The sequence below is a fragment of the Sciurus vulgaris genome (assembly GCF_902686455.1).
Source record: "Sciurus vulgaris genome assembly, chromosome: 2".
Classification (NCBI taxonomy): domain Eukaryota; kingdom Metazoa; phylum Chordata; class Mammalia; order Rodentia; family Sciuridae; genus Sciurus; species Sciurus vulgaris.
The window spans coordinates 41,406,955-41,434,888 of NC_136462.1; the positions used below are offsets into that span (position 1 = coordinate 41,406,955).

At 40.2% G+C, this 27,934-nt stretch overlaps 1 protein-coding gene across 1 annotated transcript in view; it reads right to left on the bottom strand.

The window, feature by feature from the left end:
* SYT16 (synaptotagmin 16) overlaps positions 1-25,558 on the bottom strand; it is a 253,687-nt gene extending 228,129 nt beyond the window's left edge. Inside the window, exon 1 of the mRNA XM_079125828.1 lies at positions 25,437-25,558. Coding sequence (XP_078981954.1) covers positions 25,437-25,449 — 13 coding nt within the window. The 5' untranslated portion in view covers positions 25,450-25,558. The remainder of the gene's footprint in view (positions 1-25,436) is intronic.
* Between the last annotated feature and the right edge of the window lie 2,376 nt (positions 25,559-27,934).

Genomic DNA, 27,934 nt, shown 5'->3' on the forward strand with positions numbered 1-27,934 from the left:
ATATGAAAAAATGTTCCACATCTCTAGCAATTAGAGAAATGCAAATCAAGATCACACTGAAATTTCACCTACCTCCAGTCAGAACGGCAATTATCAAGAAAACAAGTAACAATAAATGTTGGAGAGGATGTGGGGAAAAAGGAACACTCATACATTGCTGGTGGAGTTACAAATTGGTGCAACCACTATAGAAAGCAGTAAGCAGAGTCCTCAGAAAACTTGGAATGGAACCACCATTTGACCCACTTATCCCACTCCTCAGTTTATACCCAAAGGACTTAAAAGCAGCATACTACAGTGACACAGCCTCTTCAATGTTTATAGCAGCTCAATTCACAATAGCTAAACTATGGAACCAACCTAGATGCCATTCAACAGATGAATGGATACAGAAAATGTAGTGTATATACGCCATGAAATATTACTCAGCCTTAAAGAAGAATGAAATTATGGCATTTGTCCAAAAATGGATGGAGCTGAAGAATATCATGCTAAGCAAAACAAGCCAATCCCAAAGAACCAAAGGCTGAATGCTTTCTCTGATATGTGAATGCTAATTCACATTAGGCAGGGATGGTGCTAGCAAAGAATAGAGGTACTTTGGATTAGACAGAAGGGAGTGAAGGGAGGGGAGAGGGCATGGGAGGGGGAAGAACAATAGAATGAATCAGACATTATTACCTTATGTACATATATGACTGCATGACCAGTGTAATTCTACATCATGTACAACCAGAAGAATGAGAAGTTGTACTCCATTTGTGTATGATATGTCAAAATGCATTTCACTATCACGTATAACTAATTAGAACAAAAAAAGAAAAAAAAAAGAATAGGACCAGAGGTCGAGAAGTAATTGGGGAAAATTGTGTGAGAGATTATAAAGAAATCTGCAAGGTAAACAAAAAATAACTTGACTTTTACTATGACTGTAATGAGTAGCAATTAAAGTGTTTGAAATAAAAAAAAAAAAAAAGAGTCTGGCAATACAAACATGCCATCTACCTGTGTCACTCCTTGACTTGAAGGACTTGGTTGGTTGCTTTTTGGTTTTTGTTTTTACCTTGTAGCAGATAACAAAAATAAAAAGACACGCATTTTCTGGATACTGAGCTAACAATAAATTTCTCTGGGTCCTTGTCAAAAAAGCACTCATATAACCTTGTTTCCCCCATTTCCCATAAAAGCAAGTGCAATAAGAGAAAATTTCAAGACAGAGTCCCTAACTTAAGAGACAAGATGCTAAAATTGTCACTATGAGATGAACAAAAGATCCCAAAAGTTCTTTCTATGTATAAATGGGGTGGAAGCGGGGAAGTATTTGCCGTGCATGCCATAGGCTATGCAAATGGAACCAAAAAATATAAACAATTTTTGTAAATTTTAGAGATGTGTGGACAAAAACACACTGCAGAAAACCACTGCTCTGTATGAGTGTATGCACACACATACACATATGACATAACAACCACAAGTGATGTATATGTTTCTAGGGAGGCAATAAAATTTGGGTTCCTTTTCTCCTCATTCAAATGGGTCAAAGGGACCTGAAGAAATTCATTTGGTTTGCACTGGCAAACCAAAGCAGCAGCACCATCAACAATGAACATGTAATAAAAGGAAAGGCATGAGCAGAAGCAAATTGGCTTATTATTTAACATCTCCCAGACACAGGTACAAGCCAATGTTTTTTGTTTTGTTTTGTTTTGTGTGTGTGTGGTTTTCCTGGTATAATAAAAAATTAGGAAATGCCAAAACAGATTACAAAAATTAGTGGAGAGTATTTTTGTTTTTTTCATTCAACAAATTAGACACTGCTGGGGAAAAATGAGGGCAAAATTCGGCTGTGTATATAATGACAACTTGATTTGTAAACATCATAATACACAGTGGTGTGATTTGGAATTCAATACTATCATTGTATGATCATTGTATGATGAATACTAATACTTTCAATCTTGCAAATACATCTCTGAGAAAAGCTGTGTGCGCGCGCGTGCGTGTGTGTGTGTGTGTGTGTGTGTGTGTGTGTGTAAACCTCAATTGGACATAAGAACAAAAATCAAATTTTATATAATAAAAAAAAAATCAAATTTTATGCCCTTGGTAAGAGGCCCAAGAGGAATACTAATAATTCTGAAGATAATCACAAGCTGAAAGGCCTCTAAAATCAAATTGGGCTCCCAATACTATTTCCCTAGGAAACTCCTAAAGAACTCATTTTTCTATGCCTGAGCTTTCCTGTGAGCAAAGTGTAGGTATCTTCATCCTCTCAGGATGCTGTAACAAAACAGCACATGCTGGATAAACAATAGAAATTAGCTTCAGAGCTTCCCACAGCACTAATTCCACTCAAAAGGGCTCCTCACTCATGACCTCATCTCCCCAAGGCCCCACTACACAATACCATCACCCTGGGGGTAGGATTCTAGCAAGAGGGAGAGACAAGCATTCAGACTATTGCAGTAGGGTTCCCCTTGTGGATTAAAACCTGACCCTGAATATAGCAACAGAGAAGATTCCCAGCCTTTGGAGGGCCTTAACCAACTCAAGGGTAGCAAATGACTTTGGTCTAGAGATGTAGCTCAGTGGTTTAGTACTCCAGAGCCCTGAGTTGGATCTCTAGCACAGGCAAAAAAAAAAAATTTTCAATTCTTCTGACTTTATATCTGTTTATTTGGGACAAAAGGCCAACAAAAAGTCAAACTCCACATTCTAACTCATCAATAATATAACAGGTAATAAACCTCTGTGTTTATGATACCTGTTTGGCTTTTAAAATGTCCTAAATAACTTTCTCAGAAGCGAAAAAGATATCTTGCATTTTTAAATAATGCTTCAGAGCAACGGTTTTTTCATAACAGCCAGTTCAGTTCCCTTTACCCTGTTACAAAGTCAAAACTCAAAAAGACATGTTGACCTCAAGAGTAATTGTAAGAACACTCCCATTTGCTAATTATCACCAACACACACAAGGGCAGACTAGAAAGGACTAGAGGCATTTCTCATTCAAACCAAAGCAGCAGGTTTTTGTCAAATGCATCTGACGTGGAAGGTGAAAGGATCATTCTTCAGATGTCTAGTCTACTGGATAGACATAAGAAAACCATTTGCAAAAAGCTTTTTCATTTTAAAGATTATTAAAATTAAGGAATTTCAAATTAATCACACTCAGATATTCCTTTAGAAAAAACATTTTAAAAGAAGTTACTAATCTAGGATTCTTCCTTGCTTCTAACCACATGTGACTGAGTATGAAAGCAGTGACAGAAGACCCAGTGAGCCAGGGAACTGCCAAGCCTGATGCAGAACAAAAGGCTGAGACACAGCTGTGTGTCGCAACGCGCGCCTGCCGTCGGTGGAGATTCTGTGGTTTTTCTAACTTTATGAAGCATTGCTTTCCCCGAAAGCATCCCATGACTCTGGGAGGCCATGCTGCTCTCTCCAGGTAAACTTTGGCGATCTTTGGTTACTACCTACACTGGCTGTGTTTTGACGAGGAGATTTCTATCCTGTATTAGTAGATTTTCACACAAGCCAATTGGGTCGCTCATCCCCAAAACCTGTTCCAAATGACAGGTTTAGCCTAATCCCATTAGCCTTCCTCTCACTGGCGTGACTGTTCCATTATTTCTTGCTTTTCACATCTTTAATCTCTCCCGACCACTGGCTTTTCCCCTACACCCATAAATAAACTCAAGTCTTCCCATCTCAAATAAAACCTTTCAATGAATGCTGAGTTGCCCTCTCACTGCCCTTATCTCTGGCAATTTCCTGGCGGGCCAACCTGTACTTAATGAGCACTATCTCTTGCCTCCCTTTATACCTTAATTACAACCACACAGCCAAAGCTAACTCATGAGTCATGGCTGCTCTGAAGAACTTTGCTGGCCCCTTACCCTTCTGGATCTCTCTGCCTCTTGGCATTACAATCACCTTCCTTTGCCTATGATGACCTTGCACTTCCAGGGTCATCTTTGCTGCTCTTTGCTGGTCTCAGCGGTGATATGCTCATAATTCATCTGCTTAGGAAGGTGGATTGGTGTCCCCAGAGCTTTGCTTTCACCCTTTTCCCCACTCTTCTCCCTCTCCCTGAGAGATCCTACTTGCTCTTGGGCTCCTCTAAAGCCTATTCACTGATGCTAGACGCCTATTTCTAATGACTCACCTTGCTTCTCACACATCTTAGTTGCACCCCAAATTAGGTGCATATCTCAAACTCCAAATCTACTTCTCTCACCCTCTATCCCAGACAATATCATTTCATCTAACCAACTGCTTAAACTCAAAAATGCCATCACCTTTCCTTTCTCCCTTGTTCCCTGTATCTAACAAAAAATATATGAGCCCTGAATTCTTTATCTTATATCCAGATGTTTCACATGAATTGCCTCAACTCAGCTTCTGAACACCTCTTCTTGGCTTAGTCCAGTGACAGCTCACTCATCTTTACTTCTCTCCCTCATTATTCCCCCCTCCTCATCTTCTTCTTCCTCTTCTTTCTCCCTCTCACAGGTTAATAACCGTTTCTTGATCAGAAGTTAAAACCATAGAAAAAGAATTAACCCTGAGGGACTGGCATAGGTCTCCAAGTAAGCCCATGAAAACATAACGCAATAGAAAACGGACTGGGATTTGCTGGCCTACTGAATTAAAATGTTGTTCACATAGTCAATGAGGTCCTCTGTGATTAGGGTCTAACCCAGCTCACTTCTACTCACTTCCCCAAATAATTCCTACATGGGCACTACACAGAAGCACAAAGTGTCCCCAGAATCGACTGCACACGTTCCTTCCTCCAGACTTGGGCTCATGCTGCTCCCTCTGCCTGGAATTCACTGTGCCCACAAGCAGGTACTTCCTAGGGTTTCCACACTTGGCTCAGATGGTAGACCCTATGGCCCATATCCTGACCTAGAAGAATATGAACACTTCTTATTCCATTTTGTGCTGCTATAATAAAATGCCACAGACTTGGTGATTTATAAGGAACAGAAGTGTATTCCTCATAGTTCTGAATGCAATCTGGGAAGCCCAAGGTCGAAGCACCTGGTGACAGCCTCCTTGATGCATTCTCACGTGGTAAAACTTAGAAGGGCAAAAATGGAACAAGTGCTTGTTGTCACATGCCAGACAAACGGAAGAGAGTAAATCCACTCCCAGAAGCCCTTTTATACCAGCATTGACTGTCCCCTCCCCGAGGCCCCGCCTCCCAACACTATTGCATTGCAGGGATTAAGTTTCTAGCACTTGAGTTTTGAAGAACATATTCAGGTGATACCAATGTCCCTGGAGCTCTGGATGTACTCTTTTCCTGTGCTTAGTATCTGAATACCAATACATAACTAGGACGTTGATGCCATCATGGTATAAAAACCCAGTATGGTGCTTAGACTGTGGTAGAAACTCAATAAATAAATACCTTTTCAACTGCTAGGGTTGACCCAAGTACAGAAATGATTTTGCCCTGCAGAGTCTTTAGGCCTGTTGCCTACACCAAATACAATGGGACATAATGGTTTATTGAGATACTAGTTTGTGCTTTCTTCTTGCTGCTAAAGCTACTATCAGCATTTTTCCTTCTCCCTCCCAACAAGGTAGAGGATTTTAGGTTAGAGTTCTGGACTCCTTGGCAAGAGTCATACTAGATTTTTCACAGTTTTGTATATTCCAGGGTCATAAATATAAGTTTCAAGGTACACACAAAATTACTCTCCCAGAGAGTGGTTTGTGAAAGAGCCCAGGCAGAAATTGAAAGGACCGGGGTGTTCCTCAATACCAGGAAAGGAATGAATTTGAGGGACTGTGCTCTGTTTGAAACTCAGGGCCCATTTCCACCCATACCTGGATGGATGGGGGTTGGAGGAGTTATTCCCAAAAGCCTGCAGTGGACAGACACTACGCACTATATCATGGGTGGTCAGCGTGTTATGGATTGGAAACGAGGTGTCCTCAAAAGTGCCAGTGTTAATGCAAGAACACGGAGAGGTGAAATGACTGGGTTATAAGACTGTGACCTAATCAGTCCATCCTAGTTTAAATGAACTATTCGGGGGATAACTGTAGGCAGGTGGGGTGTGGCGGGAGGAGGTGGGTCACTGGGGGCATGTCATGTGATGGAAGGATTCTTCTTCCCTGCAACCCCTTCCCCTTTTGCCCTCTCTGCTTCCTGGCTGCCATGTTTAGAGCAGTGCTCCTCCCCTACACCCTTCCTCCATGATGTCCTGCCTCTCCTAAAGCCCAGAGCAATGGAGCTGACCAACCAGGGACTGAACTTCTGAAACCATGAGCCATAGTAAGCCTTTCCTCCTTTAAGTTGTTCTCAGATATTTTAGCCACTACAATAAGAAGCCAACTAATACAGTGTGCAAATATATCCATCAGCTTAGATGGCCAGGGATCCAGTCCTAAGCTGCCACGAATCAGAAAATGCAATGGCATAATGGAGCCAGTGGTGGAAAGTGGACTGGGTCCTGCCCAAAATGTATGTCACTGTGTCCGCCTGGGATTCTTACCTTATCCCACAGAGTTGGAAAGGGTGCCTTAACAATAATGACAGAGATCAACTTTACCCTCCACTCAAGCAGCTAAATCATTTTGGAGTAATAAATGGATGTGACCTAACACAGAATTGTGACAGAAAATTAATACCTGCCACACATTGCTCACTCAATCCCTAGTAAAACTGAGGGGCCTCTCATAGCATCCCTGAAATAGCACTGGAATGTAACATGTGCTCAGTCCTGAACACACATTATCTAATATGCCAAGATGAAGTTATTCCTCAGGAGATGAAATTTCCTACAGATATATTTATGTTTAAAGTTATTAGAAAGTTTTCTTTTGGACTGAGGTGAGACATAGCTCTCCAAATCACATTAGTTCAAAGAGCCAATGGCAGAAACAAACCAGCGTGAGCAATTTCAGCTTTGCAGGACACTGGGCTGTAGAATGGAAGTCTACAAAGGTGGGGTGGAGTACAGTTCTTGAGCATGGCCACAAGGTGGCAGGGTGACTCTACACACCAGAAGCTATCACCAGCCTGTGTTCTGAAATCTAGGGTTTGTTAGAGAATCCAGGTGACAGTAAACATTGGCTCCTTAGAAAGCCAGTTCCTAGAGAACTTTTCTGCTGAGTGATTCTCATATTATTAAAGAGTATATTGTACAGAGGCAGGCCCTCCAAGAGCCGTGGTGAGACCTGGGCAGGTTACGGATATTTAGGCCCCTACGTAAAGATCAGCCTCACATGCTTAGAGGAGGATGTGCACAATTCCGTTAGGACTAACACCTGTGAGGACGCCTGACTGCCAGCACAGTTATCACTGAACAGAGGTCTAATTTAAAACCTCCTCAGTCTCAAGGTCCAGAAAGAGCCTCTGAAGAAGGAGGAAAGACAAGATCAATATCAAATATTTCATAAAATGCAGGCTCAATTGCCTCAATGAAGGAGAGAGAGTAGTGCTTCATTTACACATTACCTTATATTTCAGATCACTTCTCATGCTCCTAAACAGTAAGGGTTAGTGTGCCTTCCTGAGGGGATAGTGGGGATTTGAAAATCCATAGACAACAACCAGGAAATGGACCATGAGTTCATAAGAGAAAATTAAAAACTAGATATTAACCTGAAGGCACAAGAAAGGTTATCCAAAGATGTCTAGAAAATCCTAATGAAAGAAATTAAACATAAATAAATGGAGATGTCTGTTACCTCTGACTGAGTGGCTAACAAGTTTATTTCCCTCTGGAGCTATTAGTTCTATAAGCTGCCATACACCCTATAGCTAAACCTGTTTTTCTTAAGGTAGTTGAGTGGGTTCTATTGTCTGTAATAAAAACCCTGGTTATTACAACAGAAGACAAGAATACAAATAGAACAGCTAACTCACTCTACAGAAGAAAGTAAAATCAATGAGAGATACACTGGAAAATACAGAGGGAAATGAGGAGGAATATACTGGAATGGCCAAAGGATTTTAGGATGGGCATGTCTAATATTAACTTTTAAGTTCTTTGTGTTACTAAGATACAACCTTCTTCCATGCCTCTGACATGAATGGATTGGTTTTACGCAAATTAAAATAATTCAGTTCCTTATCTAAATAATTACTATGTGACAAGAGCAGCCATCAGCAGTAAAGTACAGCCATCAAAGACATTTAGAAGCAGGAAGGAAGAGTAGAAAATTCAACCCTCCAGAAATTCAATGTATGATTTATATGAAAGAGGTGGGAGTAAAGAACTTGGGTTAACACAGACTAATAATTTATGTCTGAGGTGACAGAAATGCCAGTTACCCTGATCTGATGATTATGCATTAATACAGGTATTAAAATGACACACCATACCCCACATGTATGTACAATTACTATCTGTCAGTCAAACATATATATTTAAAATATATATGTGTATATATTCAATGCAATAAAAATAAATTTAAGGAAAAAAAAAAAAGACTTGGGCTGACCTCTGTATTACATGAAGGTACGCTTCTAGCCCAATGGTTCTCAAACTTCTGTCGATATCAGAATCACCTGAAGGGTCATTAAAACACAGGGTGTGAACCAGGGATGTTGCTCAGTGATAGAGCATTCATCTAGCAGGTGTGAGGCCCTGCCTGAGTTCAAGTCCCAGTACCACAGGGACAGGGGTATCTCTGGGCTCCACCCAGAGTTTCTCCATCAGCAGGTCTAATGTACGGTCTGCTCGTTTACAATCCTAACTAGTTCTGGGTGATGCCAGCACTCCTGGTCTAGTAACTGCCCTTCGCAAACCACTGTTCTAGACCAACCAAAGTAGGTCTTGTGCACCTGGAACATACAGAAGTTGTGAAATTGAGGACAAATGTCTGAGCTCCAAGTACAGAAGTTTTTGTTAATTTATCTGTAGTTTGAAATTTATTTTTCTAGGGAAGTTTTATGCTAGATTTTGTTATCAATGCACTACTGATCTAAGTACAAATCAGTGCAACTTTCGGAAGGCACATTTGGCAACACTGAAATATGAAATCCTTTGATGTGACAGTTCCACACCTGCAATAAGAAGATGGTTTAAACAAATTCAAGAATATTAATAGCAGTATTTTTTCGGTTTTTAAAGGCCTAAATGGCTATTAAAATCTGATTGATAAATTATATATATAATATACTCAGGAAAAGGCAGGTCAAAATAGTACACTGTACTAGGCAGTGCTACTCAAAGTGCTGGTTATTAACTTTTTTTCTTGCCATCTGTAAAGATATAACTCAGCACACTGCCTCCATTGAAAATGTCTTGCTATAGGAAATGACATTTTCATTTGTAACAATTTCCCTGAACAACAAAATCTTCCTGTGCTAAATGGGAATATGTGTTAAATGGGGATAAAGATCAGGATTTATAAGATCAGGGTAATCAGTGTATGGGTCACCCCAGACATATATTACTAATCTGTGTTAGCCCAAGTCCTTTACTCCTGCATCCTTCGTACAAATCATACACTGAATTTCTGAAGGGTTGCATTTTCCACTGTTCCCTCCTGAGGCAGGAGAATCAGCCCAGCCTCAGTAACTTATGAAACACTGTCAAAATAAAATTAAAAAGGCACTTAGGATGTAGCTCAGAGACAGAGTATTCCTCAGTTCAATTTCCAGTATTGGAAAAGAAAAAAAAAAAAATCACCCATAAGAAATAGAAATCCTAGATATGCAGGGTAAGGAGTCTAAATCTTTTCTTATGCAATTTTTAAGGACCTAAAGATGAATGGTGAATATAAAAAAGTGATCCAGGATTCCTAAGACCCAGGATCCAATTCCTAGAGATCCACTAAAAACAAATGGAAATCTCTCCTTAAAGACATACAGCTCAGGGCTCACTGAAGATGAATTAGCAAAATCAAATACCACAGATCACATGAAGAAACAACATGAGTGCCCAAAACTGACACCCCCAAAAGTGGTAACAATAGACAAATCTAATGGCTCAAAAACAGCCAGGCTTTAAAATAATTTAGAAACCATAATGAAAGAATAAAATACTATGAAAAAGGGACCGATTTAAGTAACCAATTAAAACTTTAATAAATGAAAATTATTACCAATGGAATTAAAAAGTTTCAATAGGTTACACAGCACACTAGATCCGACTTTAAAGAGAACTACTGAAGCAGAAGACAAATCTGAAAAAATTACGAGAGAGGAGGCAGGGAGAACGGAAGGTGGGGGTGGAGAAAAAAAGAACTTGAATATGAATCGGTGAGTGACAGAGAAGCAGAGACTTCAACAAATGTCAATCTGCAGCAATCCAAGGAGAGAAGGAATCTTACACACCTGCACATGAAGAATGGGGGAGGGCTAATGCTTACAAAGATAACAACTACGGACTTCCCAGAATTAAAGAGAGAGTTGGGAATGAAAACCAAAAATGTCTAACTAAAAACAAATCTACACCTATGCATACAATGGTTAAGATGAAAATAGAGGAGAAACTCTTAAAAATCAACCAGGAAGAAAGACAATTTACCTAACAATAAAGTGCAAGTTATATTTCTCATCAGTGAAAGATGTCAAAATGTAAAAAATAATAATATATTAAAATGCTGAAAGGACTTACATTTCTGGAAAAGATGGAATAAGTACCAAAAGACAAAGTCCACTCTCCTCAGTCTTGGCACTACTGATGTTTGGGGCCAGGTTATTCTTTGCTGTGGGAGCCTGTTCTCTGTACAAAATATTTAGCAGCATCCCCATGCTCTATCCACTAGATGCCAGTATCAACTGCCATCAAAGTGACAACCAAAATTGTCTCACACATTGCCAAATATCACTGAAGGAATAAAATTATCCCCAGTTGAGAACCATTCTCTTTAGGTAACAAACTGGAGGAAGGGAATAGCTGTACAGGACAGAACACTTTTTAATATACCCATCCTGTTCTAGGAAATATCCCTATTTTATCTATGCAGGAAATCAACCTGAATCAATATAGGAAAGTTTGGGAACTGAACTATGGTGGAAAATTCCACCCAGTTTCAAATTAATCTGTGGGTAACACATACAATCAAGGCAGTGTTTGTAGCACTGCAAAGGTTACAAAAGCTAAATTGACATTCAAGCCACAGCTCACAGAAGTGGGTGAGGACAGGAAGACCACAGCTAAATAGATAGACTACCTCCAAAAGTGTAGTCTGAATAAGAACCAGAGTCCCATTATGTAAGTTTCAAACTATCTAGGCTACTATAAGAAATTGTTCACCATAATAAGTACAGAGAAAAATCTCAACTCTAGTAAGAACTAGTCAATCAACTGACAACAGACCAAGAGGACAGAAACGTTGGAATTATATGATAAGGATTCTAAATCAGTTACCATAAAAATGCTTCAACAAGGAATTATAAATCCTTTTGAAACAAATGGAAAAAACAAGAAGCCTCAGAAAAATAGTAAAGATATAAAGAAGACCCAGGAGCAGTGGTACACACCTGAAATCCCAGAGGCTGAGGCAGGAGGATTGAGAGTTCAAAGTCAGCCTCAGCAATTTAGTGAGGCACTAAGCAACTCAGTGAGACCCCCTCTCTAAATAAAATACAAAAAATGGCCGTGAGTGTGGCTCAGCGGTTAAGTGCCCCTGAGTTCAACCTCTGGTACCAAAAAATACACACACACACACACACACATACTAGAACTATTAGAACTGAGAAACACAGTAACTCAAATAATTTTAAAACTCACCAACTGGGCTCAATGCAGAATGGAGCTGACAGATCAGTGACCTTTAAAACAAATCAATGAATTGCCCAATCTGAAGAACAGAGAGAAAAAAATGGAATGAAAGGATAAACAGCAACTTGGGTAGAGGGGCTATGGAACAATAACAAAAATCTGACATTAATGTCATCAGAATCCCAGGAGAGGATCAAAAATTCAGAACTGAAAAACTATTTAAAGAAATAATGGATGAAAACATCCCAAATTTGGAGAAAGACTTAAATCTAGAGATTCAAGAAGCTGCACAACCTCTTAACATGAGAAACTCAAAGACATCCATATCCAGGTACACCATAATTAAATTTCTAAAAACTAAAGACAATGAAATTATGGCATTTGCCAGTAAATGGATGGAACTAGAGAATATCATGCTAAGTGAAATAAGCCAATCCCCCAAAAACCAAAGGCTAAATGTTTTCTCTGATATATGGATGCTATCTCAAATAAAGGGGGGGGGAGGTTAGGTAAAAACAGACAAAGGGGAATGAAGGGAAGGGAAGGGGAATGGAAATAGAAAAGAGAGTAGAATGAGTTGGATATACTATCCTATGTGCATATATGATTACACAACCAATTCTACCTTATGTACAACCAGAAGAATGAGAAGTTATACTCCATATATGTATGTCAAAATACATTCTACTATCACGTATAACTAATATGAACAAATTAAAATTATATAAAATTTTAAAAACAAAGAATTTTTTAAAAACCTTAAATGCAGTTAGAGAGAAATGATACATCAACAATGGAAAAATAATTCAAATGACAGTGGATTTCTCACCTGAAATCATGGGGTCCAGAAGCAAGTGGCACATTTTTCGAGAGCTAAAATAATGGAACTCTCAAGTCAGAATTCTGAATCCGTGAAAATGTCCTTTGGGAATGAAAGGGAAGGCAAGGTATTTTCAGATGAAGCATTCCAACTATTAAAGAATTGCTAAAGGACTCCCTCAGACCTAAGGGAAAGAAATCTGAGAGAAATTTGGATCCTCAGGAATGAAAGAAGAGCAAGAAAGATGATAAGTAATGGTAAACATTATAGACTTTTCTTCACCATTTGAGTTCTTTAAAATACGTTTTGATTTTTGACAGCAAAGATTATGCATATTAGTTTGCTAGGGCTACCATAACAAAGTACCTTGGTACCTTAAGCAACAGAAATTTATTTTCTCACATTCTGGAGGCTGGAAATCCAAGATCAAGATGCCAGCAGGGGCAGCTTCTGAGACCTCTCTCCTTGTTTGCAGATGACCATCTTCTTCTGGGTCTTCCCATGATCTTTCTTCTATGTCTGTGTCCAAATTTCCTCTTCTTATAAGGACACCAGTCATATTGAATTAGGGACCATACTAGTGACTTCATTTTATGTAACTTTTAACTGAATTCGTTCCTCAAAGACCTTCTCTTCAACAGGTACAATCAGAAAAATGAGAAATTATACCCCATTTTGTATGAAATGTCAAAATGCATAAATGCATTCTACTGTTATGTGTAACTAATTAGAACAAATAAAAGATTTTTAAAAAGAAACAAGCCATTAGTTAACAGACCAAAAAAAAAAAAAAAACTTACTTCCAAATAGTTACATTCTGAAGTGCTGAAATTCATACTTTGGCAGTTTTGGAGGTACACAATTCAGTCCATAAAAGAGTGCACATATAATTCATAAGATAACTAAAAAATACAGGGAGACGGGGAGAGGGACTTATATGGTGTTAAGATTTCTGTATTGCATTGAAGTGGTTAAATCTTGATTCTAAGTTAGACCATGAAAAGTATGTATATCATAATTCATACTTGCAAACATTTGAAAAACACAAGATATAGCAACATACAACTTGAAACAGAACACTGAAGCATATAAATAACCCAACAGAAAGTGAGAGTAATAAGAAAAAATGTCATGACCAATAGGTCTTGTCCCAGGAATGCAAATTTGGTTAACATTAGAATATCTACCCATGACTCATTTCCAGTGTAAAATGACAGATGGAACACATGATTTTATCTCCATCCCTGCATTCCTTACAGAAAATGATTCAAGGAGGAAAAAATCAACAGACAAAAAGTACAAGGGAGGAACAAGAGCAGATTAGACAGATTAAAACATTTTTAGAAGACAGGAAGGATATAGCAAAAACGAAGGCTCATTCGTCTTTTTCTTCAAGGTACCTACAGAGAGAAGATAACAGAATAAGCCGATTCCTGCTGTAGAATCCCAGAATGGCTCCATAGTTGAAATCACCTGTCACATCAGACGATGAGAAGAAAAGGATTGAAAATAGAATTGTTTGAAAGGATAGAGAGGGGGAAACCTCCTTAAGACCCCACCTCCACTTATAAAGCCAAAGAACCAGTCCCTTCTGAAGTGTTATGGACTGAATTGTGTACCCCAAAATTCTTATGTTGAAGCCCTAGGTCCCAGGACCTTGGAGTGTAACTATATTTGAAGAGAGGGTCTTTAAAGAGGTAATTAATGTTAAATAAGGTCATAAGCATGGGACCCTAATCTAATAGGAATGGTGACCTTATAAGAAGGGGAAGAAACACCAGAGATTTCTCTTTTCATGTTGGGGGAACACAGAGGAAGGTGGTCATCGCAAGCAAGGAAGAGAAACATCCCAGATACTAATCCTGCTGGTACCTCAATCTTGGACTTTAAGTTCCAAAAGTGTGAATACATTTCTATTGTTTAAACCACTCACACAATATGATTTTGTTATTGTTATGGTTTGCATATGAGGTGTCCCCCCAAAATTCCCATATTCATGCAGGAATGTTCAGAGGTGAAATGATTGAATTGTGAGATCTGTAACCTCATCAGTCGATCCTAGTTGAATGGACTGACTGACTGGTAATGGTAAGCAGGTGAGTCATGGCTGAGTCATGGCTGTGGAGACAGGTTACTGGGCGTGTCCTGAAGGGGTCCATCTTCCCCACGGCCCCTTCCCCACTCTCTCTGCTTGGCTGCCATGACTAGAGCAGTGCTCCTCTGCATGCCCTTCCCCCATTATGTGCTCCTGGAGATGGAGACCTCTGAAACCGTGAGTCACAAATAAACTTTCCCTCCTCTAAGTTGTTCTTGTTAGGTATGTTCATCAAAATGACACAAGAGTTCACTAAAATAGAGTAACCTGAGCTGACCAATGCACTGGCGTGGGGCACTCTGTTTAATCCTGGGGGAAACTAAAGCAGAGGCTCTGGGTTTGGGAACCAGGCATCACCTTGTGCCAAAACGAGGCTCTATACTGAAAATGTGCTCTTCACAGAGAGCACAAATAAAGGGGAAGACAACCAGGCCTCTTCACTCACAAAATGACAATGACCAGGTTTATGCACACAGTTCTTTCTCAAAAAGAACCAGGAACAGGGAATTGAAATAGTCTTCTGTTAAAAAAAATTACTGGGTCTAGAAAAAATATCTGTAAGTACCAAAAACTGGGTGCCCACAGTGAAGTAGATTCTGAATAATCACCCAAAGCAATACAGCAGAATAAGGAGCTCACAGCCCTGTCTTTACAAATAATTACCAGTGCCTCACTCTCAAATTTGAATGGACAACAGAGGATCATACCCAGCTTTTCAAGATATCTATAGAGATTTGCTCCAGGATAACGATTGACAAAGTGAGACAGTGTTTTCAAATTTATGGTCTTAGTTAAGGCCTTACATACTTCAAAAATATAAAGACCCCAAAGCACTTTAGTATTTTGACTTTTATTAATATTTACCATATTTCAAATTTAAACAGATAATTTTAAAACAGAAGAACACATAAGCACACATTCTGTTGACTGCAGGGTGACATTATGGCCCCTCATGTGCCCTCTGCAAACTATTATGTACACTTGAGAAAATGGGAGTAAAAAGACAAAGTCTTATTACGGAAACAGTTTTGGCCTCACAGACTATGTAAAAAGTCTCAGGGAGTACCAGGCCCTGGGTTCACAGGCTCTCCAAGATCCAAAGAGCCACATCTTGAGGATTACTGAAAAAGCAACAATGAGATGCAGGGGGAAAGGTGCCTCAGAGTAGATAAACAGAAGTTGTTGAACATTTATTTGAGTGGTTACCGTATATATGCCACCATGAAGATTCAATAGACAACAAAATAGGAAAAATATCCTAAAAGGTAGATCTTTCTTTCAAGGTGCATATAAACTAAAGTGAGGCCATAAAAAGAAAAACAATGAAGAGGTGATAAAAATGAGTGATTGATTCTGATTGGGAGGGTTGATAATGACTTTTAAAGTCATAAAAGGATGCTTTTTAATAAAATAATCAGTAGCCTTTCTTTTTTGGGGTGTGAGGGGGCACTGGGGATTGAACTCAGGGGGACTCAATCACTAAGCCACAACCCCAACCCTATTTTGTATTTTATTTAGAGACAGGGTCTCACTGAGTTGCTTAGTGCCTCACTTTTGCTGAGGCTGGCTTTGAACTTGAGATTCTCCTGCCTCAGCCTCCCAAGTCTCTGGGATTATAGGCATGCACCACCACTCCCAGCTTCAGTAGCCTTTCTATATATTTTTATGTAAGCTAATTTTATCAGATAAAAATGGAAATTTTTGTCTCCTGGATTCAACTCAGTTTATAAAGAGTAGGATAGTCTTACCTTGATTACAAGCAGCTGATGATGCTGGTTATACCTCTTACCATAGAATATCTTTTGAGTGATAAGTAGCAACCAAAAATCAAAGTGCTCAGTTTCAAGACAGAGACATACAATAAAAATCAATATTTTCTATCAAGCAAACTCTCAAAACTGGTTTTCATATTCTAAACTCTAAATCAACAATATAAAAGGAGAATTTATCAGTAGTTTGTCACCCAGAACAATATTATAATGCAGTCAGGAACTGTCCAGTTTCCAGATATCTGTCACTGTCTTAGTAAGAACAATAGTCATAACTGAATTAAATCATTAATAGTATATAATGCAAGCATACAAAGCCTTAAAACTTCAACAAATACTTTATCCCTATAAAATGCCTCATATATTAGCAGTAACCTTAAAAAGTCCATTTGCTCCCATGAAAAATAAAGATTAACTTCTTTTCTGACCTAAGCAATTATTTCAAGCTTTACCATCCCAATGTCATCTAAAATCAGGAGTCATAACTATGATTTGCTTCTAACTAATGAAACACAGCAAAGATGATGCGATCATGGAGAGTGGTGATTTAAATCACGGTCTCTGACGCTGTCATGGCTGCCTTGCTCTGGGAGCAGCCTTGCTCTGGGAGCTGCCTGTGCAAAAGTGCAGATCAACATGGCCCAGTTGCTATGGTGACACCAGTCCAGGGAGGCTATGTGCAAAGGCACACAGCAGTTGTCAGTCAAGGTCTTGAATTCAGACACCAACTTCCAGGAATAGAGAATTCTGAGCAAAACAAAATGACCCTAATGCCTCACCAGTCCTGTGTCCTGATTGTCTGCTTTGCTGAAACTTTCCCACAAATAACCTTTTGATGAAACCTATATAATACACATGCTGAGGTAGCTCTGGGTCAGTCAAACTCCATCAGAGTTTGGCTGTCCCACCTGGCCCCACCTTTTTCTCTCTATGTGTGTCTGTCTTTTCTTCATTCCTCACCCACCACGGACCCTTATCTGCTTTCTGAATTAGTGGCCCAGGTATGAGTCTTTGGCACCCACTTCCATGATTTCTATCATTTAAGATCTTAGCACCCATCCTCCCAGGAGACACCCCTGCTGACTTTGATGAAGCAAATGGCGGTACTGAAGAGGTTCACATAGAAGGAACTGAGGGAGGCCTCCAGCTAATAGCCAGTATGAAATTGAAGCCCTCAGTCTATCAGTCCACAAAGACCTGAATTCTGCCAACACTTGTGAGAGTGGAAGCAGATCTTCCCCAGGTGAGCCTTCAGATGAGAACACAGACTTGCTGACACCTTGTCTGTAGCCTTGCAGATCCCTGACCACCAGAACCAGACTCCAGACATACTGAGCTATGAGATAACAAATGTGTTGTTTGAAGCTTCTATGTGCTTAGTGATTTGTTATGCAACAAAAGACAGCAATTACCGGGGAGTAAAAAGAAAAGTAACACTGTAAGAAAAAACATGACTTCATTTATTATGATTGGAATTGTTACCACTAAAATCTTAAGAATTTATTTTATTCTAATGGACCAGTTAGGAAAGACATTGTACTTCTAAAAAGTTTAAGGAGAAGGATGGTAGAGGATAGGGGTGAAAGGTTATAGTCTCCCTCCTCCCTGTGGAGAAGTAGGGACAGCCTGGCTGAAGGCAGTCAAACTGCAGGGGATGCTACAAATCTGAGTCCACACATCTCAGCCAAAACTCCAAGGAATAGTGAAACCAAAGGAGAAAGCAAATTGGCAGATACAGAGAGGTAGCACATAAGCTGGAAGGAAGAGAAATGTGGAATTTCAACACAATCAATAGGAGGCCTCCCCAGAGCAGCAGTCTAAGAGATGAGCTACTCTCAGAAACAAGGTCTGGATGGCCAAGGTCAGGACCAGTGGACACACCAGGCTGGCAAGGTATGTGTGTGCATTACTAGAAGATTAAGGTCTTTTAAAGTACAATAATGGGGAAACTAGCAATTCCCCCAAACTTTCTAAGGTCATTGAAGGAACAACATACCTATCCAGTGTAACAGCCATCCATGACTCACACTCAAGAAAAGGCTAGGCAGATTGTGGAACCAACCTAGATGCCCTTCAGTTGATGAATGGATAAAGAAATGTGGCATATATATACAATGGAATATTACTCCACCATGAAGAATGATAAAATCATGGCATTTGCAGGCAAATGGATGAAATTGGAGGATATCATGCTAAGTGAGATAAGCCAATCTCAAAAAACTAAAGGACAAATGATCTCGCTGATAAGTGGATGAGGACATATAAACGGGGGTATGAGGGGTTAGCGTTAGGGTTAGGGTTAGGTTTAGGGTTAGGGATAAGGAGGGTGGTAAGAATGAAGAAAGGAAGGACTGTATAGAGGAAAAAGAGGGTTGGGAGGGGGGGGGGGAAGGGGAAAAAAAAAGGCAAGGCCATAAAGTCTAAAGAAATCACCAAATGCAAATAGCAAAGAAATTGCCAGAATCATCTTAGATCTTCAATAAAGAGGTGCTAGAACCTCAAAAGCCTATGACTGAACTCTCCCAAGGCCACTAAAAGCTATGTGTGCACACATGCACCACAAATTCATATGCTCATGGTAGATGCTACAAACACTTGCACAAAAACAATTAGCACTGGGGAAGAAAACATCATGATTAATACTTCTATTTAAAATCCAAATTCTGCACCTTTCAGTGATTTGTCCTAGATTCTCTACCCTAGAGTCACATTTTTTAACAGAACATGTGGACTTAATTTTATATTCTTCACAAAGAAAAATGTCAGTGACTGGGCTTTCTATTTCTGAAGGTCGAATTATTCTTGTGATATGAGCTATAAACTACAGAAAACATCAGGTGAAGAGACAGACATTTATTTAACACCTACTATATGGAGAACAAGACTTGAACCACGGTCTCTGATTACCACATGGGTGCATTTGCGCTGGGAACTTCCTGTGCACTACTCTATACCAGGAGCTCTGTACCATCTCACTTGCTTCTTCCAGTTCCTCAGAGTGGAATAAGCCAAAACCTCTGTTAAGTCAATCTACCTGAGACCATCACTCAGCCAAGTGAGTGGCAAGACCAGAGATCAAAACTCAGGCACCTCTGAAACCAAGCCTGAACTTCCTTCTACCATACCACACTGTTAACCAGTCTATTGCTATTTCTGAACTAAGGCAATTGAATACCCAATTGAGGTTGATAATAAATTATGCTTATGGTGTTCTCTTGTAATAAATCAGGCGAATTTTCATATAAGGTAGGTAAAATCATTTTATGTCTCTTAACCTCCATTCCATTGTGAGTCAAACTATAAAATGTGACTTACTGCATTTCTAAAATTAGAATCAAGAAGAATCTTATAGTCTGGTAATAAAAAAAATCTATTATAAAGGAATGGTATTCATCCATAAATGTAACTCCCTAAAATCAGATGTGCATAACCCTCTAATGAAAGACAACTGTGCATGAGAAATTTATTTGTAATATGTACTTCAAGCATCTCCTTAATACACTAGAAATACCTGCAAATAAGTTTTATCATCATTTTAATGTATAATCATTATTAAGGAGTATAATAGGTATCACTTTATCAATCCATGATCCATAATGTGACCTAAAACAACAAATGTCATCCAATCTACCATACTCTCCTCCCAAGAGATCTGACCCATTGCTATGTAGACCAAGTTTTACATACATTTAGAAAGCGGAGTCAGTCAAGAAAAAGTGTCTTCAATTCAGAGATGCCAAGCAGAAAATTTTAAAAAGTGGAATTCAACTTAAATAGTATGAAAGTATTTATTCTGGCATACTTTCAGGATGTTTCATTAGGATAATCTCAACTGAGTAAATCAGTTCAAGAATACTGTCTCCAGACTTTTATGTTTTTTTCTAGAATTTAATTCTTGGTTTAAAAAACAGGAGGAAGAGTTTGAAAAACAAAACAGAACAAGCAGCTTCTCCAACCTTTTCTTCTACACTGTTTATAATTACCCAGGCTGAGTCAGCTTTTCAAACTTTAAAGTAAGAGGACAACCCATATATATCAAATCAATGCACTTCTCAGAACCATGATTGCTAGTCTATGACACTAATAATATCTAAATTCTATCATTTCTTATTGTAGAATTTTCTTGAGGGTGATAGCAGAATTGGTACTTTTCTTATGTGTGATAATGGCCTAGAAGTTACGGGAGGGAGGTGTGCACAGAGACACACTGAAGAAACAATGGTTAATGTAACATGATGAAGACAGTTTCAGAACACTTTCCCCAGAAAATTAGGAGGATGCTGGAGAGAGATGCAACAAGTTTGGTAAAATGCTGATACTTGTTACAGCTGAGCAGATTCTGGTGCTTAGGGGTTCAATATACTGTACTTTTGTGTCCATATGACATTTTCATAAAGCCTTGTTAATATTATCATCCCAAACCAGAGGAGTCTATAAATGGGAGTCCAACTTATTCTTTCAAAAAATAAACTCAATAGTATTAGACCATAATGCCTAGAATACAGGCTGACATCTCAGCACTGTCATTTATAAGATTTTTTTTCTTCAAAAAAAAAATTGCAGAGGAGTTGCAAGAATAGTACAAGGAACTCCTAGATTTACCAAATGTTAACATTTGGCCACATTTGCTTTATCTTTTTTCATATGACACATACATGCATGTTTTCTCCTAAAGCATTTGAGATTTAGTTGTAGACATGCCCCCTCATCCTGACTACACCAGTTTCCCCTAAGAAGAAAGTACTCCTTTTCAAATTTATGAAATCTGACCTTGATACAATGCCATTATCCAAATAGAACACATATTCAAATGTCCTTTGCAGCATTTTCCCCCTGATCTAGAATTCAGTCTTAAATCATCCATTGCATTTAGTTGTCTCATTAGTCACCCTCAATCTGGACTAGAGGCTTGGTCATCTTCCGTGACATTAACTCTTGCAGAATGTCTTTCAATTAGGGCTTTTCTGATATTTTCTCAAGTTTAGAACCAGGCCACTTATACCATTTTTGGTATAAGTAGCATTGTATTCAGTGCTTCATATCAGGAAAATTTGCCTTTCTTATTTTTTTTTCTTTTTTTTTGCAATTTACAAGTAATCTGTGAGGAAATTCTTTAAGAATGAAAATATTCTGTTCCTCATCAAATTTTCACATAATACAACAGCATCCATGGATGATTATTTCTTGACTCAATACTATTATGATGTTTATAAGGACAAAAGGTATTTCCTGTAGATTATATCATTTCTTCATGAATAATGGCATTTTAATGTAAATTGTAATTTTTAACTTACTTTCCTACACATTTTACTTGGCATCATTAGTAAAATTTTTAATAATTACTAGAAAAAATATTTCAAGAATTTCAGCCCATTTTCACTAAAATTCAAGCAATTTTCTTTTAAATTTTAAACATCCTACATCTTGAACATCTCAAGCAACTGTTTAGCAGTGATTCCCTACCATTTCCTGCCGAGGGTCTACATTTGATTTTTCCTTGGCTCTTTTCCTTCCATTCCTCCAGGGCCAAGTATGGAGAGAAAGGAAACTGCAGGTCACCAACAAGAAAGGAGGAGGGACAGAGCTGGGCACTGTGTCACACGCCTGTAATCCCAGCAGCTTGGGAGGCTGAGGCAGGAGGATCAAGAGTTCAAAGCCAGCCTCAGCAACATGAGGCACTAAGCAACTCAGTGAGACCCTGTCTCTAAATAAAATACAAAATAGGGCTGGGGATGTGGCTCAGGTTGAGTACGCCTGAGTCCAATTCCCGGTGCCCCCCACAAAAAAAAAAAAAAAAAGAAAGTAGGAAAGTAGGAGGGAAAGAATGGCCACTGGTGGAGCCTGCCTGTGAGGTAGCAACAATCCACTTGTGGATGGATCAGGCAAAAAATGACACAAGATCAACCAGTAAGCCAGGAACAACCAAAGGCAACCAGATGTCTTCCTGGTGATGCCAAATGTTCATCAGCAACAGTCCCAAAACCCAACCATTCAAGAATTGCTCAAGATTTCTGGGGCATAATATAGTTAGATATTTCCAACATTGCCCAACATCCCTGACTGTTCCTGAGAATTTATTCTTACAAGCAGACTAAAGAGACTTCAAAAACAAAAACCCATAAAAAGAAGTAATAATAATTCAACAAATGCCATAGATGGAAGGAAAAGAGAAAAATTCTTCACTACTATCTGGAAACAAAGACTTATCTGGAATACTTGCTACTGAGGAAATCATGAAGCATAGTTCAAATACCTACGTACCACCACAGCACATTATACATTGGGACAAAGTTGCTTAACACCTCACCGTAACTTATTGGAAACCAAGCTGAGAGTTCATTTCTCCTCTGGAACCTGTCCTTAGACACCCTGCTGTCTGGACATAAGGACATTTTCTGTAGGCTATATTCTTCTTTGTGAACTTTATAAGTTTCCAGGCAAATATTTTTTTTAAAAAATCTCTGTTTTATATACCCTCACATACCACATTCATAAAGAAAGTCCTTCTGGATTCCATCTAGCAATGACTATAATAGAAAATTTGAATTTGCCTGGCTTTACAGCCAATTTTTCCCTCAAAGGGAAATTTGGGAAGAGGGAAAAAATGGCGGGAAAAAAAGCAATCAGCTGGAGCCCTTAAGCAACAATGTACCCAGGTTTAATTTATCATAATAAGGCCATATGTTCAGTCTGGTGACAAGACGGGACTGCTGAAGAAATTATCATCACTCTGTGCCCCTACCTGCTTCTCACATTTATTCTCTCACCTGAAGAGGTTAAAAGGACCAGGGAGCACTGTAGCTTCATATCACTGGAAGCTGTTAGAAATATAAATTCTCAGACCATAACTCAGACTTACTGAATCAGTAACTCTGGTGGTGGGGCCCAGCAAGCTGTTTAACAAGCCCTTCAGGTGATTTGCAAGCCTGTGAAAGTCTGAGACTATGTTAAAAAAAAAAAAAAAATACTTATGTCCCAGTATATTTTAAAGCTCTTGAGGGTATGTATAATGTGCAGCCAGGGCTGAAAATCAGAGTTAACTCCCCCCCACCCCTTCGGGCTGAGGATAGAACCCAGACCTCTCACATGCCAGGCAACTATTCTACCACTGAGTTACTTCACCAGCCCTAAAGCTAACTAAAGAAATCTGTGTCTGAAAGGAATCATGGGCTTTTTACACTTATAGAATCACCTCTAGCCTAACTATAGAGGGTTGTGGAACTTTAAACTGAAGATATGGTCAACAATTGGGGGGGAAATTTTCAAAATATTCACTGAAAATACTTCCCTTCTCTCCATTTCTACAGGGACACATGGGAAGTCTCTCCCCTTATAGATAAGAAGGAAGATGAACTAACTATTCTCTACATTCAAGAAACCTATCTGATTTCTAGTTCCATTCCAGTGAGAGTGAACATAAGATTGGCCCCAAAATCACCTCGAGAGCTAAGCTGGTCAAATATCATTACGATTTTTCTGTAAAAATTAATGCCGTAAAGTTTGATTCTTCAATAGAGTTGAATACACTATATAAGGGCGTAAAGTAACATTTATCTAAACAAATTGAGAAAGTAGCATGGCCATTTTTTTTCCTAGGGTACCAAATGCATCATCTTTATCCAAAACTTTAGAAAAAAAAATAGAACTGTCACACTGCATTTGTGGGATGCATGAACTGCCTATTTCAGTCCCTTTACCAATTATTGTTTCTAAGAAATAAATGAATAAGGCCAAGTTTAATTATCTCCCTGTTTGTCATGTTTCAATTAGTTAATAAAAGTCCAAATCGAAAATTTCTTTTCCTAGTAAAAAACCAAACCACTCATGGTATAAATGAGCATAACTGAGAAAAAGGGAAGGTTGGTCCATATTAGCTGATTTTATTGTAAAAACCTGTTATGCATCTTTTAAATCTGAAAGTGGAGAGAGAGCATGTTGACATCTTCACACATGAATGATGGCAAATGGGGAGAGGGAGAGCAACCACCAGGTAGAGAGGGCCAGTTGTGCGCCCATCAGCTGCCAAGATTTAAAAATAGGGAAACTGAGGACAGTACCATGATTCCACCGCTAATGAATTCTGGGTATAAAATACATGTGTTTTGACTACAAAAAAAAAACCCCATGCTCTCTGCACTGGTACTAAAGCTGTGTTCTTGGCTGAATAATAGTTTGTTTAAAAGAAAAATAATTACTGCAGAAATTTTGACTGTCATCTTCCCATCTCTGTCCCATCTCATGTCTCAAAAATGCCTTTCAAAGAGTCTATAACAAGCCCTTAAAATGTACCAGGTCTGAGCTAGGGACCTTGAGTGCTAGGTATGGGACTGGTGTGACTCAATAATTGTCCTCTGAACTCCTTTTGAGGCTCTACCAACACACATCTAGCTTCAGCTGCATCTAACTCAATCAGTGTTCAAAGACGTGATACTAATTTTCAAAAGCATAAACCAAAACAGCAGAGGTGCCAGAAGCCCAAGACAGGCCGACCAGCTCCTTCCAACACTTCCATTCTGATTTTCAACCAGAAGTCTCCAACGAGCTTCTCATTCACTGTCCATGGTAGCCAGACACGGTCTCTGGCTGGCCCTCCGCTGCCCAGCGGGGAACGTAGCCTCGTGGGGCCGCTGGGCATTAGAAGCCATCCTGATCCCCCGAAGGCGGGTGCGCAAACCCAACCCAGAACTCGAGGCGAACCTTGAACTCACAGCTCCAAAAACTCGCAGTGTCTTCGTGGCAGGGATCCCTGAAGCCTGGCTCCGGGCCTGGGGGCAGTGCCCCCGAAGGGCTGAGGTGGCAGGCCCGGCTACCCCATGATATGGAGTGTCCCCCCACCGCGGCGCCCGCCCTTCCGCCACATCCCTCCCGCCTTCTCTATTCCTGCCAGGGAGCAAAGGGTGATGAGCGCAGGGGCAAGGGCCCGCCCGGAGGAGAGCAGTACCCGGCTGCCGCTGCCGCGAGCCCGGCACAAAGGCAGGCATCTGAAAGGGCAGAACTTCCCACCCTGGCGCCGCGGCCTCCCACGGCTACTGCGGCCGGAACGCACTTACTGTCAGTCGCCATGGTCGGGCGAGGGGCTGCCCGGCGGCCGCCAGCGGCTAGGGTACCGGCGCGGAGCCTGGCCGGCGCGCGCTCCTCGCCAGGCCCCGCGCGCTCGGGGGCCGCGCTGCACACGGCCCCTCCCGCCGCGCGCCCCCGCCGCGCCGCCCCGCGCCCCACAGCTGCCGCCCGCCACGCCGCCCGCGCCCCGAGAACCCAGCCCGCGGTACAAAGCCCGCCCAGACTCGGCGCGGGCGACTGGACCTACCCCTCCCGGCCTCGCAGCATCTGCCCTCCCTTTCCTTCCCTACCCCCAAAACGATGAAGGCACCAACTTAACGCTCCTGGCCAGGGTCGCCTCGTCTGGCTACCTTTCCCACTCTAGTCTCCGGCTACATGCTTGTTTTTTCTTGTCTCAGGTTCTCCGCCTTGTCCATACCTGAAGCTTCTTACCAGCGGGGCTGGGATCCAAGAATCAGTGCTCAGCCCCGACTGGAAGAAGCAAAGCAGGAAACAAGTTGAGGGTGGGAGGCAAGGTTCACCCAGGTGCAGGACACTAATCCTCCAGGGCAACAGAAACCGCCCGCCACCATCCTGTAGCCTCCAAGTGTGTTGTGCTCCCCGTGTTACCCTGTTTTGAGTTCAAGGTGAAAACAGCCCTGGCACATAATAGGCTCTCAGAAGATATCTAGTAGGTGGGTGAATGGATGACTTTATAACTGGCTACCTGTGTGAATTAATGAATGGATACATGACCGAGTAACTAATTGGATCACAAATGGTGAATAACCTGATTGATGGATAAACACAGGCCAGACCACAGCTCTGTCAGCTGACTAGGGATGGACCCTTACTTGTGTAAAAGGCCCATCCTAAATGAGAAAACCAGACCTTGTAGTGCCTCACAGGCCATCATGGTTCAGAAGGGACTCTGAACTGAAGCTACCTGGGAAAGCAGTACCCTGTACATTTTCTGGAATGCCAGAAACCAATTTCTGATGGATTCTTAGTATATCAGGGATAAGAAGCCACCATCACCATATTCTTTATGCAAAACATCAAATGGCTCAAACACACATCCTAAAGTTTATGGAAGGCTATTTATTTCCACTTGATGCATTTCAAGATGGACATTCAACCTAATCAGTAAGGATCCTGGTAGGCATCATCCCAACTCTGGGCTAGACACAGAGAAGACTCAGGAGTAAAGCAAAGTCAGAAGTAGCTGCTGTTAAGCTAAGGAGACACAGGAAGCTACCAGAGAACAACCCAGGAGTCCTCCCTGATCAATCCACAGAGCTCAGATGAGAAGACTATATTCTGATTGGCCTCCGCAAATTCATTGCACCTGGAGTGCATCATTTTTTTAATCATAATTTTAACACAGGTGATTCTTAAGCTCACTTTTAAGTAAGAACCAGAGCAATCTGGTTTTTGTCTCCTATAACTTTCTGTGGTAGGACCCTAAAAGGCCAAAAACTTGAAATGGGACCAATTGGAGGAAAATATTAGGGAGGATTCAAGAATTTTAAACTTATCTGTATCTCAAGAAGCAAGAAGTTAAGGTGGTTTGAGGGGGAAGATGGAGAATTGGTTTTGGGCTCATTCAAAGGATCAGTGGAACACTTGTGAAGCTCTTTATTCATTAATTGAAACTACTTTTCCAAATTAGAAAAAGGATAATAACAATTTAAGAGTATATGTTTAGTAAATGTTTTCTGAATGATTGGCCCGTTGGATTGCAGGTTTATTCATGTGGAGCCATATGTCAAATGAGAAGGGATTTAAAAAAAAAAAAAAAAAAAAAAGTAGATTTCAAAGAGGTGGAGGCCCCAAGTATAAATACTTCTCAAAAACAATATGGCAGTGAAGAGTGAAAGGGGAGAGAGCTTTGAGAAGGAAAAATGGGATTAAGGTAAGATGGGTTGTTGGGTTTCTTTGTATTTTCACCCCCTCTAAGAAAGAGGGTTGTTTAGCAAGAAAGATATTTCTGTCCACATATTCAAGTATACAGAAGAAAAAATTATCTTTTCTTAACCAAATTAACTTTCCAACTCAATTCCCTGTTGCACCTTTTGTTAGGAAGCTTGATTGCTTGATTTTACTCACTTCAGGATACACTTTATCAATTCAGATTTTTCTCAGTAATTCAGTTTTCCCTCTCCACTTTTTTTGGAGGTCACATCCAAGCTTGGAGGACATTACTAGGTATCAGGCACCATCTTGTCCTCTTTGGAATGTACCTTTTCTGTCTGTACTCTGGAGCCCCTCTGTCCTGGATGGTCTCAAGTTCTCAGTCCCTGAGTGCAGCATCCACTGCTCTGTCCTCTCATCCACACCCAAAGTCCCTCCAGGTCTCACTTATTCTCCTTAACATTCCTGCTACTCTTGAGAAATATTTTACTATTTGCCCATTCCATTCTGAGGAAACAGGGGGATCCGTGGAGGAGTCTCAAGTGTTTTCTATCTCATAGGTCTCGCAACCATTTCTCTTATTTCTCCTACCATG